The following is a 10,532-nucleotide window of genomic DNA, read 5'->3' on the forward strand; positions in this document are numbered from 1 at the left end:
TTCATCCGACTAAAAACTATCGACTAATTAGTCGATAGTATGTTGCGATTATTCCTTAGGTAGTCGATACTTTAAATTAGTCGATAGTGCCCATCACTAGTATCGGTTACTGGTGTATCGATTAACTATTTTGAAAACTGATAATACGTTTTCACAGAGTTTTCTAGTTCTACCTCTTATTCTTTTATTCATGTCATTTGTAATTAAGCATTAACAAATCTACACTCTCAATTACTGCATTATGATCTGTGTAACTATTAAAGTCAATAGGAAGAACAAGTAGGATGCCTCTTTCCGAGCGCCACTTTGGTACCAGTGAAAAAATAACGCTGAAACAAATTGTAAGAAATCTATAGATTGCACATATTATTTGCTTATTTTGTAGCTAACGCTATGTTGAAGCCGATGTTTCATTTTCGTGCTCACCCGCATCGTCACGATTCGTGATCCAACCAACAACTGGTTCCATTTCATTTTGCCGTTTCAACCACTGATTCAGAGGCTCGAAATACCTCAATATCGCTCCTGCGTCCATCATATTCGTCTTACCTCTTGTCATTTGTTTAACAACATCTTTCCAAGGTCTAGAAGAGCCGATGGACAATACGTCACTTAAAGTAAAAAATAAAATATTTTTTTTATAATTTTCGTTCGTCATAATTATATTTTGTACTTGTTTGTACATACGATAATAGCCTCCCGGTTTCTCGAGATCTATAGAAATCGCAGTTATGTAGATTGCCAGTGTGGCCAGCTATTTCGCACAGAGCCTCGAACAATTGAAATTGCATGACAATACCGACGAAATACCTAAATCATAAATATTTTAATTTTAGGGCGTTCTCAACTTCAACAATAATAGCATTTAAATTCAATATGCTAAAATGATTGTTTTTACTTGGCGTAGAGGGCATCAGCCGGGATGTGATACTTCGAGCCAGGATCAAAATCCCGTTCGGATCGCGGCACTGGAGGCACAATTCCTTGATATTGCAACCTTAACTCCCACCACTTGTTTGTCATATCCGTCACACCGTCGCTGAATATACGCCACCTCCACTTTTAAATTGAAAACGACATTTGTACACGCTATAGTGAGAATGACGTAATTATTATAAATTAATTGTGAAAACCTCGTCAACTATGTAAGCAAACGGTAGGTAGGCAATTTTACGCAGAGCCATTAGCATTAAAAAGTTGATGTCGCTCCCATAATCATCTGTAGAATTATCGTACAACCCAATTTTACTCATATGTTGAGGCGTAAAAACGGAAAGTTCAATGGCATCGCTGACAGCTTCAAAAAATCCTAATTTATAGAAATTAGTTAATGTACATTCATTAAAAATTATTTTAAATGCGATGAGTTTTTTTAGTTACCTGGAATTGGTTCATTTCTAAATAATAGTGGTTGATCTCTGTACTGTAAATAATACTGTAATCGTGCGATCTCGTGATGCGTTGATAATAGATCCTCCATCACGACTCTGGTGCACTGTTTTATTCTAAAACATTATTTTATTAAGCATGATATTGATATATAATTTCAATTAATCATTGGCAAATACCTGTAATCAATCCGATTACAAAAATCCCAAGCACTGGGAGTACATTTCACTTCCCTGTCGATGGGTTTCTCGAACATGGAGAATCTCCAGAATTCGGGTGGCATCGGTTTCATTCCAAGAGAAGTGAAGAATTCCTCTGATATTTGGAACATCCTTTAACATTTTTGTATTATTTATCTACTGTTCTAAAATAGTTCCCATGAAAAATTACCTTAAAGGCGTGAAACTTTGAATCATCATCTCCAAAGTAACGTCGAGCCTTTTACTTGCTGGGAACGGTTGTACCACATCGAAAAGATCCTCCCAAGTTTGAGCCCACATATTACCTAAGATATGTGCAGGAAGCGGACCATCCCTTCTAATTTTATCGCCGTATCGTTCGAATAATTTCGTTCTCACGTAGGTAAACAAATTTTTGTACAACGGCATGACTGCTGACATTACATCTGCTGTATTTTGTTGGAAATGTTCATCTTCAAAGAGCTCCCTCATTTGATCTCCAGCATCATCGAAACCTGAGCGAGATAACATATTTCATTTAAAGATGTAATTGTGTACTATTTTTTAATTACTGCTATATATTTTTTATTTACCACTATTGTTTTAATTTTATTTACCGTTTAGCCTGGCAGCTTGATTTGCCAACTGAATGTATCTCATATATTTATTCTTCAGCTGAGGACCAGTAGCTTCGTGCCAAGCATGCCAGTAATATAACAGTTCATCGTAGTCTTTTGACTTTGCCATTACTTTGTTAATATCTAAGAAACATTCGATTATTTGATAGTCGTAGTTCACTGAATGTTAAATAATATTTTTTACTAACCATGATCTAAACTTAAATTACAATTTGCATCTATTGTTCTATAAGGGCACAATCTGGTTCTTGCGTATATTTCTTTCATCTCCAAAATAAGACTGTGTAACTGAAAAATAAAACTATACTTATCGATCTATCAGTATTTATGCAATGATATTTAAACTCTACCTCGTTGAATTTGTCGTCAGTCAAGGAATTTCGACCTCTTATAGCAATCATTTTCAGTTCCCTTTTTGCGAAAGGATCTCCGATTCGGCTCCAAGCGAAACTGACGGCTTTCCGCCACGAAATTCGATCAAATTTCAATTTCAAGGCCTGTTCTTCTATCTAGTATAATACAAACGAAGAAGTGATACTATTTGAACAACAACGCGCGTCGCGCGCGCGTACGTTATTAATAATCTTCCCAAATTCAATTAATGATACCATTTTTCGACGATTTACTTCGGTGACATTTGTCGCGAAGTTCCACTGTGCCGTCGTTACTCTTGTACACATCGCAGAAGCTTCACTGTCATATTCTCTAAGAAATTGCATGGCATCTCCTAAGTTCACGTTTATACCCTAAATTTAATTTATTATATTTATTAAATCTATGTATTTTGTGTACAATATTACATGTTTTTATAATAATAAAATTTTCAGCGTTATCTGTCCTTGTCATATTTATTATTAATCCGCTTGTTCAAGCGTAAGAATTACGTCAAGGAATGCTGCTCCTAATCTTGTTAATGGTAGCACCTGATTCAAGATCTAGTTACAATTTCAAATTCGACTTTGACCTAATATTCTCATCACTGAATAATAAGTCTCTCTCGAAGCGTATCGAGCAGACTACTATCAAAGTGTATCATCTTCAAAACATACCGGTAACGTGGTTTATAAACTACGATGAAGTAGAAAACATTGACATATCACTTTCTTACCTCCAAATATTTGTTTGAACTCCTTTGCACGAGTAAACAGATAATCAGCATAGCGATCACTCTTCTTACGAACGTCATCTTTGACATTTTTTAAATAAACCCAAAGAAGCATTCAAATGGATTGAAAAAATCGTCGACGTTTCTCGAAATCGTTTCTCATTCTAACGGGAAACAGAGTGCAATTGGAAAGTCAGGATATTAGCTAATCAGTTCGTCGTGCACCACCGAGCATAGTATTTTCACCATTTCACCAACGCATCCCCTTTTTATCCTACACTAAATGTTATAATTTTTTTTTACAACGACCCATTAATCATTTAAATTTTCACCTCGTTTTAGAACTAGTAGACCCTTTTCCCACACTTTTAACTTGATCCTTGATATGATCTTGAGTAATAAATGTTGACCAAGATCGTTGAAGGGATACTTGTAGCTTAGAAAACGGTATCACTTGAAACATTTGGATATGAGGCACATTATGATAAGTATGAATCGGTGGCTAATCGAACATTCAGTACGTCGATGTTGTCGTCGCTAAACTGAATCACAGCAGAAAGAGAGACATGGTCTTCCGGGACGGATATTCCACGGACGAAAAGAGGAAGGGACAGGCATCGCCGGTGCGTGAAGCGTGACCACGCAACGCACCGTGCTAGTAGTGTGTGGCACACGCTAAAATCCATACATTTTCGGCTCCATTCAGATCTTAATGCGTTTACAAATTTGCTGATAACGCACGAATAAATGTGGGATAGGATATGTTTTGTACGTACAGAAAGCATCGAAGTATTTATACTTCATACGTATCGTTGTAAATATTACTCCTTTTTATTTATTTTAGGTATCTGGGAGCATTGATAATTTGTTAACAATAGTTGATGAACTAATAAAAAGAATTATAATATTTGAATGAGTATATTTATTTCAATTGTTACAGGTTGAAGAAATTAAAAGAAATTTAATGTTCAATATGATACAACATAAAAATTCTGTCATGGATGATTCGAAATCGGTCTGGTACATTTGTGGATCATGCAACTCCTCTTCTGCTTTAAAAAAATATCCGTTTCGTGGAAAGTGCACGATTGTTTCTGATATTTTTCATCTTCTACACAAGCACCGTAACTCCAATTATTTGCTGGCGTAACCAGTGACGGCACAGTGCTGAGTAATTTTTTTACAGATATAATTGTACGCTTATGTGCTAGCAAAGATTTTTTCGACTAGTGAAAATAATTTCTTAGATATAACAAGGAAGATAAATGAAACTTTTAAAAAATTATTGGGTAGATCGTATCGGATGTTTTCCTCCGCTCTTTCCTACAATAACATTGCGTACGTCAATTAATAAATTTCTTATTATATTAAGTCATATAATTTATTTCGTACACCTGACTTACCTTCCTCGGTCTTCGTCACCGGCCACACGAGTTTTCCTTATAATCTGCTGTATCTGCTTTTGATATTCCTCATATAATATTTTTTCAATGTTCATACGCCTTTGCAATAGTTTATACTTTCTCTTCAGTTCCGCGTATTCCTCTTGCAATCGAATAAAGTCCAAAATATCCGGAGCCTAAAAAATTTCCCTTTGTACACACTCTTCTACTGATCAATCCATGTTATGAAAAAATATATTTACTATATGATTCTCCATAAAGTTCAGTAAGGATTTCAAGTCTTTGTCCATTCTTTTCACATTGACTTCCATAATTTTGTAATTACCCGTCAGATCTTTGATCTGTTTCTGCTTAGCCAGAATGTCATCCTTCAGCTTGTTCACAGTAAGCAACAGGTCGTTCAGTTTCTGCTTGTGTTGCGTCAGTTTCAAGTGATAATGTCCTATTAGGAGAACAATGAACAGATCCAATCCTTCACGGATGTTACACGTTGATCAAGATCGATCACCTGCAATCCTCTTCATGTCGATTACGTACAGGCTCTTCTCCTCGAGCATTTTTACGTAATCCTGGTTCTCGATGGTCAGTTTATAGAAGTCAACGGCGCGGAGCGACTCGCCCAACTCCTCCCGTTGAATGAGCTGCCTGGTAGCCTTTCTGATCTGCATCCTGACCGTGGCGCTCTTCAATCTCAGCCTCTCTATTATCGTGCTCGCCGATCTCAACCATTCCTCGACGAATCTTTGCGAGAAATCCCGCGTGAAAAAAATGCATACCCGACGATTGTTAGTTTGAACTTTGCAACAGATGCAGTTACCTGACCAGTCGCTCGGCAGGTATCTTTCCCGTCATAGGATCCACGCCTTCGACAACGACTTCCTCCTCGAATTCCTCCTTTGCCTCTTGCGCCTCTTTCAACCGAATTTCGATCTCCTCTATCTCTGCTCTCATGATGGCTTTCTTCCTCGTCGCTCTCCGTATGAACTGTACTAGGTTCCTTTGCATCTCCTCCACTTCTTTCTTTGACATTCCTATACGATGCGCTATCGTGATTCTGATAATCGTGTCAGATGAAATATTAATTGATGGGAAGGACATATTAGTTTTTTAGGAGAAGGATGTGTTTATGTTGGCTCACTAACTTGGTAGTATCACCGATTGTACCCATCGTCGCTATGCTTGGTGTTCCAAAACGAGATATTGACGGCATACTGGGCGTGCTCAAAGTACTATGATGACCTATGTCGTGGAGACTTGTTACGCTTTCCCGAAAGCTCATATGCGACGATCTTGGCCCCAAATGTTGCGTGAGTCTCCGCCCGATCTTTGCTCTCTCTAGGAGCCTTGATATGGCTTGATAGGAATTTTAATTCACTTGCAGTTCTTGTGCATCGAGTCAATTAAGTTCGATTAAAGTCAATGGTAGTGCACACGCGTAAACTGTAATGTGCTTTACTTTTGAGACTTTGAGGCTCTTGTCGAGTCAGATATCGTTCGTATACGTCGTTCTCTAGTGTGATCGTCCAGATTTCTTGCAAAAGATCTTCGTGCATCTCTTGCAACTCGTCATAAGTCATCACTAGAAGTGGGGAAGTATTATTATTGCAAACGAAGCAATCGATTTTGTATCTATTGTGTAATTGTACCATCGAAATTTATATCTTCGTCGAATCTTGGGAACATCCGCGATATACTACTAAATATACTCTCCCGAATCGACATTTTGCCAATTATTTATTTGTTAAATGTGTAACAAGAATATAGGATAAGGATTGGGGTTACAGGTATTACTATGCTGTTATGGCCTGAATAAAGCAATAATCTCGTTTATACACATGTATCTAAAATATGCACTGAATGTATCACAATTTATTCTATATCATACATAGTGTAACAAATTTTCGTAACGCGTGGTATTATACAACGATTAAATAAAATTGTGGGAACATGGTACGTTATAAATTGATTTATGCTTCTTTATCTTCTTTGAACAACATTTCTCTTTGGATTTCCGCGTCGTTAATATACAAGGAATATGTTATGCCTATCTCTTTCTGTCCTGAACTCTGAGTTCTAATCACAGCTGGGAGATCTCCGACTGAGAATAGTATCTCTGCACCATCATCGGTAAATTCATTCTAAAATACAATTTAATTTCTGTTACAATGATCTTTCAGATATAAAACAATATGTTCATCGTACCTCTGTTTCAATTTGTTCCCCATTTACCCAAACATTCTGTGTTTGCTTGTCTGTAAAATAATATACGTATATTACCCTTATCATTAATTAAAAATATTCATAACTATAATTACCCAATACTATTCTGTACTCCTCGTTTCCAACGTCAGCCGACCACGTGTCCAAGATTTTCGACTGTGTTTGTACAAAATTTTTGTAAGACTTGCCGTTTACCCACAAGGTATAACAGTACTTCAAACCTGTAATAAGTTTCAAATCTTATTTTTCAAGATGTTCTCAACGTTCCAAAAGTCTTTCGTTTATTATTAATTTAATCTTTGATGGATAATAGATACACATATCTATTTACCTGATATTGGGTCTATTCTAATTACAAAATTATTTTCGTTGAATTTGAACACTTCGTCACCAACGAGTTGAAACATCCAGTCTCTATTAATCAACACTTTGCCATCCACCTTCACCAATCGACGACCTGAAGCCGTGCCGTGTTCAAATTCTATGACGTGATTCCCGTCGCTTAAGGGAACATTCCATTTTGCAGTCGGTTCGTCTAGCGCTTCCAATGAATGCAAACTCCTGAGGTGATTCAAATAATTCAAAAAGTAATTCAAATCTTTTACTCGAATGAAATTTAATTATGTTTCACTTACTTCAACAGAATAGCAGCCATGTCTTCATGCTAGTCGCTTTACCTGCCTTGCACCTGCTCTGCCGTACTTATTGATCGAATTCACTACTGTTATTATACAAATCGATACTTGCTTTACAGCACAACATATTGCATAGAAACATTTGAACGTCATTATACATATTATAAAATACCATATTTCCCATTATTATCCCATTACACATATTAAAAAGGGTGAAATAAGGACAGTTTAAATAAATAGGATTTTACTTATAAAATATTTATTTCATTTTATTATATTTTTACATAATATCCAAAAAGTAATGATAACTCTTATGTTATGACGTTATCATAAAACAGGTAAAGAGAAGATTAATCCTTAAGAGCTGGTAACAGTTTCCCTGAGCACGAGCCAAATCCGATTCTATAGCCATCGCCGACACAGTGACCTAAAAAGAATTCAGTTGTCAATAACATCGCGACTATGCGCAATGTGAATTATTTAAACAAAAGTGACGAGCTCACCGCGAATAATCACTTCGTCTCCATCTTCCAGGAACTTCCGTTTTGTTCCGTCTTTTAACGGTACAGCTTGAGTCCCTTTCCAAGATAGCTCGAGCATAGAACCGTAGGAATCAGCAGCCTGAAACGTATCACACTCGTGGTGACATTCCGTTGTTCGTTTCGGCCAATCGACAGGTACGAATTGATAAAAATTTTGGACGCACCTCGCCACTTATTGTACCGGAAGCCATTAAGTCGCCCGGATTGATATTGCATCCGGTCACGGTGTGGTGAGCTAATTGCTGACGGGGCGTCCAGTATTGGAATTTGTAGTTGCTACGACAAACAGTGGTCACGGTTCCACTCGGAGCTGTAAAATATCCAAAAGATGCATATTGGGCAAATATTTAATGCGCGAAACATAATGTGCAGGGTGTCCGCGCTAAAGTGTTACAATCCGATTACTGTGTACTTGTAGTACATAGTATAATTTTTTCTAATAAAATGGCCATACGACGCGGCGCGGCGGTCCTATTCATGTGATCACTGTCACCTTTCTTAGGTCTGTAGTTTCCACGTAGACCTCTGCTATTTCTTTTCAGAGTCTATAAATACTCAGCATGAGGCACTTGAGAACAGTGACCGCGTGAATGGGGCTACCGTTTACACGTTCGAACCAAACGGGGTCTTTGTTGATTTATTGAATTTGTTTTGCTAAGTACTATCCAATGATTTAGAAGAAAAGAATAATTTTATTTAAAACGAAACTTGATATCTCTTAAAATGATAAAGTAAAAAAATTTGTTCACGTCGAAATATTCTCCCCTCTTTACTGCAATTATCATCTAACTAAATTTCTGTGTTTTCTATGTATTTTGCAGTAAATTTTGCAGCGGATACCCTGCAGAAAGTATCTACATATAAAAGAAACTTACGTTTGATATCAACTTCTAATCTAATGTCAAAATTACAAGATTCGCTGTGCTGCAAATAGGGAAACGGTGTTGGATCTTGAGGAACGTTTGGTACTTTGAAAGGTTCCAAAGCCTCCATTGTGATTACCCAAGGGGAAATGGTGGTTCCAAAATTTTTCGCTCCGAAGGGACCCAATGGAACGTATTCCCACTTTTGAATATCTCTTGCTACAATTAATTACTCAGTTCACTATAATCCTTTCGCGTATTACTACCTTTATTCTTTTATTATACAAATTTTTACCACTCCAGTCATTCATAGTGACTAGTCCAAAAATGTGATCGTAAGCTTTCGATGCTGGTACAGTCTCACCCAAATTCGTTGCAGGTCCCCCAACAAAGAAAGCGACTTCTAATTCGAAGTCCATTAATCTAGAGGGACCAAAAACTGGGTCTGCACCTTCTATTGGAAGGGTCTGACCTCTTGGTCTTCTGATGGGTGTACCGGAAACGACAACTGAGCTTGCTCTTCCATGATAAGCGACTGGCAAGTGCTTCCTATAGATGTACCGAATATATTTTAAATATAATTTACTTAGTCAAAAATAATTAATGCTTACCAATTTGGCATCAAGGCTGCTTCCTTCCCACGAAACATAATTCCTACATTTGTGGCGTGGTTAATCGAGGAATAGAAATCTGTATAGTCACCGATCTTTGCTGGTAGATGCATCGTAGCTTCATCTTGTTGCACAAATACTCTATAAAATTGAACAGTTTATACACTACTACTTATATTATTATTTATTTTTTAATGGGAGAAGGTGAAATAGTTTTCATTTTACTTTGAACGAGTATTTGATTCCTGTAAAGTCGGATTATTGGCCGATAGCAAGTTTTGTAGTTTGCTTCTCGCTTCTACCCATGCGGGTCTTCCCAGGGCCATAAAATCGTTAAGATACTCTTGACGAAACACATCTTGATGGTTTTTTAACAATGGCCCATCGAACAAATTTGAAATAGCAGATAAATCCAAAATTTCATCCCCTATCGCAACCCCTATTCTCTTTTGCGGCTGAAATGGTTGAAATTTATCATGCGGTATATTATCAACATTAGATAATAGAGGTTGTCAGTTGATATTATAGAAAACGTTAAATAAATAATGATATTAGCACCGAGGAGAGATTACTAAAGAGTGGCAACGCCTGTGTTAACGCGCGGCCCGAAAAAAGGGCCCAAAAGGGCTCAAACCGGCAAGGTAGATTCATGAAATCCCACAGAATGACTGTTCCGGAGTGTACCGACCTTCAGGCTCACCGATGTCGGTGCCGATGCTTTTTCCAGCACGATAGGTAATAGGTAACCGTAGAACGTTGATATTATCATCGTTATACTTGATTCGAGCTTAGTACTTCGGAAAGAGAATGACTATCATTTTCAAATTTTGTCACACTTGTATTACTTTATTTTCATTAGTGCACACCATATTTTGTATTTGAAGTAAGAATAAAAGTAATTGGCATGTAATACTTTAATGCATATCAATAATTAATTGAAATTAGTC

General features: G+C 37.0%; 4 protein-coding genes across 4 annotated transcripts in view; all 4 read right to left on the bottom strand.

Annotated features, from left to right (window-relative positions):
* Positions 1–159: 159 nt before the first annotated feature.
* Positions 160–3,833, bottom strand: LOC108630018 (angiotensin-converting enzyme). Its single transcript, XM_018033065.2, is given in 14 exon segments — positions 160–329; positions 427–611; positions 688–810; positions 899–1,059; positions 1,134–1,309; positions 1,381–1,505; positions 1,569–1,721; positions 1,780–2,083; positions 2,186–2,329; positions 2,395–2,494; positions 2,557–2,715; positions 2,815–2,952; positions 3,315–3,419; positions 3,421–3,833. Coding segments are annotated over 14 exon segments (2,025 nt in total). The 5' UTR covers positions 3,475–3,833; the 3' UTR covers positions 160–231.
* A 423-nt stretch (positions 3,834–4,256) lies between these two features.
* On the bottom strand, positions 4,257–6,473 carry LOC108630024 (coiled-coil domain-containing protein 113-like). The gene is made up of 7 exons (XM_018033073.2): positions 6,171–6,473; positions 5,857–6,067; positions 5,532–5,768; positions 5,223–5,455; positions 4,957–5,156; positions 4,715–4,890; positions 4,257–4,634 (listed from the first exon to the last, which is right to left on the bottom strand). The coding sequence occupies exons 1-7, from the start codon at positions 6,361–6,363 to the stop codon at positions 4,586–4,588; spliced, it is 1,299 nt and encodes a 432-aa protein (XP_017888562.2). The 5' UTR covers positions 6,364–6,473; the 3' UTR covers positions 4,257–4,585.
* A 79-nt stretch (positions 6,474–6,552) lies between these two features.
* Positions 6,553–7,668, bottom strand: LOC108630019 (fas apoptotic inhibitory molecule 1). Its single transcript, XM_018033068.2, has 5 exons — positions 7,570–7,668; positions 7,266–7,495; positions 7,030–7,155; positions 6,917–6,966; positions 6,553–6,852 (listed from the first exon to the last, which is right to left on the bottom strand). Exons 1-5 carry the CDS (start codon positions 7,587–7,589, stop codon positions 6,682–6,684), a joined length of 597 nt encoding a protein of 198 aa, XP_017888557.1. The 5' UTR covers positions 7,590–7,668; the 3' UTR covers positions 6,553–6,681.
* A 138-nt stretch (positions 7,669–7,806) lies between these two features.
* Positions 7,807–10,532, bottom strand: part of Faa (fumarylacetoacetate hydrolase) — a 3,544-nt gene continuing 818 nt past the window's right edge. The window contains exons 2-8 of the mRNA XM_018033071.2: positions 9,811–10,040; positions 9,586–9,726; positions 9,270–9,523; positions 8,987–9,193; positions 8,276–8,421; positions 8,073–8,190; positions 7,807–7,996 (exon numbers count right to left, since the gene is read on the bottom strand). Coding sequence (XP_017888560.1) covers positions 7,920–7,996; positions 8,073–8,190; positions 8,276–8,421; positions 8,987–9,193; positions 9,270–9,523; positions 9,586–9,726; positions 9,811–10,040 — 1,173 coding nt within the window. The 3' untranslated portion in view covers positions 7,807–7,919. The remainder of the gene's footprint in view (positions 7,997–8,072; positions 8,191–8,275; positions 8,422–8,986; positions 9,194–9,269; positions 9,524–9,585; positions 9,727–9,810; positions 10,041–10,532) is intronic.

The sequence above is a fragment of the Ceratina calcarata genome, unplaced genomic scaffold (assembly GCF_001652005.2).
Source record: "Ceratina calcarata isolate Rehan_Ccalc_2016 unplaced genomic scaffold, ASM165200v1 scaffold62, whole genome shotgun sequence".
Taxonomy (NCBI): Eukaryota; Metazoa; Arthropoda; class Insecta; order Hymenoptera; family Apidae; genus Ceratina; species Ceratina calcarata.

Coding starts and splice junctions, on each gene's coding strand:
- LOC108630024 (XM_018033073.2), bottom strand. CDS start 6,363: ATGGTACAATTACACAATAGATACAAAATCGATTGCTTCGTTTGCAAT. Junction 6,068..6,170: donor AGAGCCTCAAAGTCTCAAAA/GTAAAGCACATT, acceptor ATTCCTATCAAG/CCATATCAAGGCTCCTAGAG. Junction 5,456..5,531: donor CCTGCCGAGCGACTGGTCAG/GTAACTGCATCT, acceptor TTTCTCGCAAAG/ATTCGTCGAGGAATGGTTGA.
- LOC108630019 (XM_018033068.2), bottom strand. CDS start 7,589: ATGGCTGCTATTCTGTTGAA. Junction 7,496..7,569: donor ATGGCTGCTATTCTGTTGAA/GTAAGTGAAACA, acceptor GAATCACCTCAG/GAGTTTGCATTCATTGGAAG. Junction 6,967..7,029: donor GGAGTACAGAATAGTATTGG/GTAATTATAGTT, acceptor ATTATTTTACAG/ACAAGCAAACACAGAATGTT.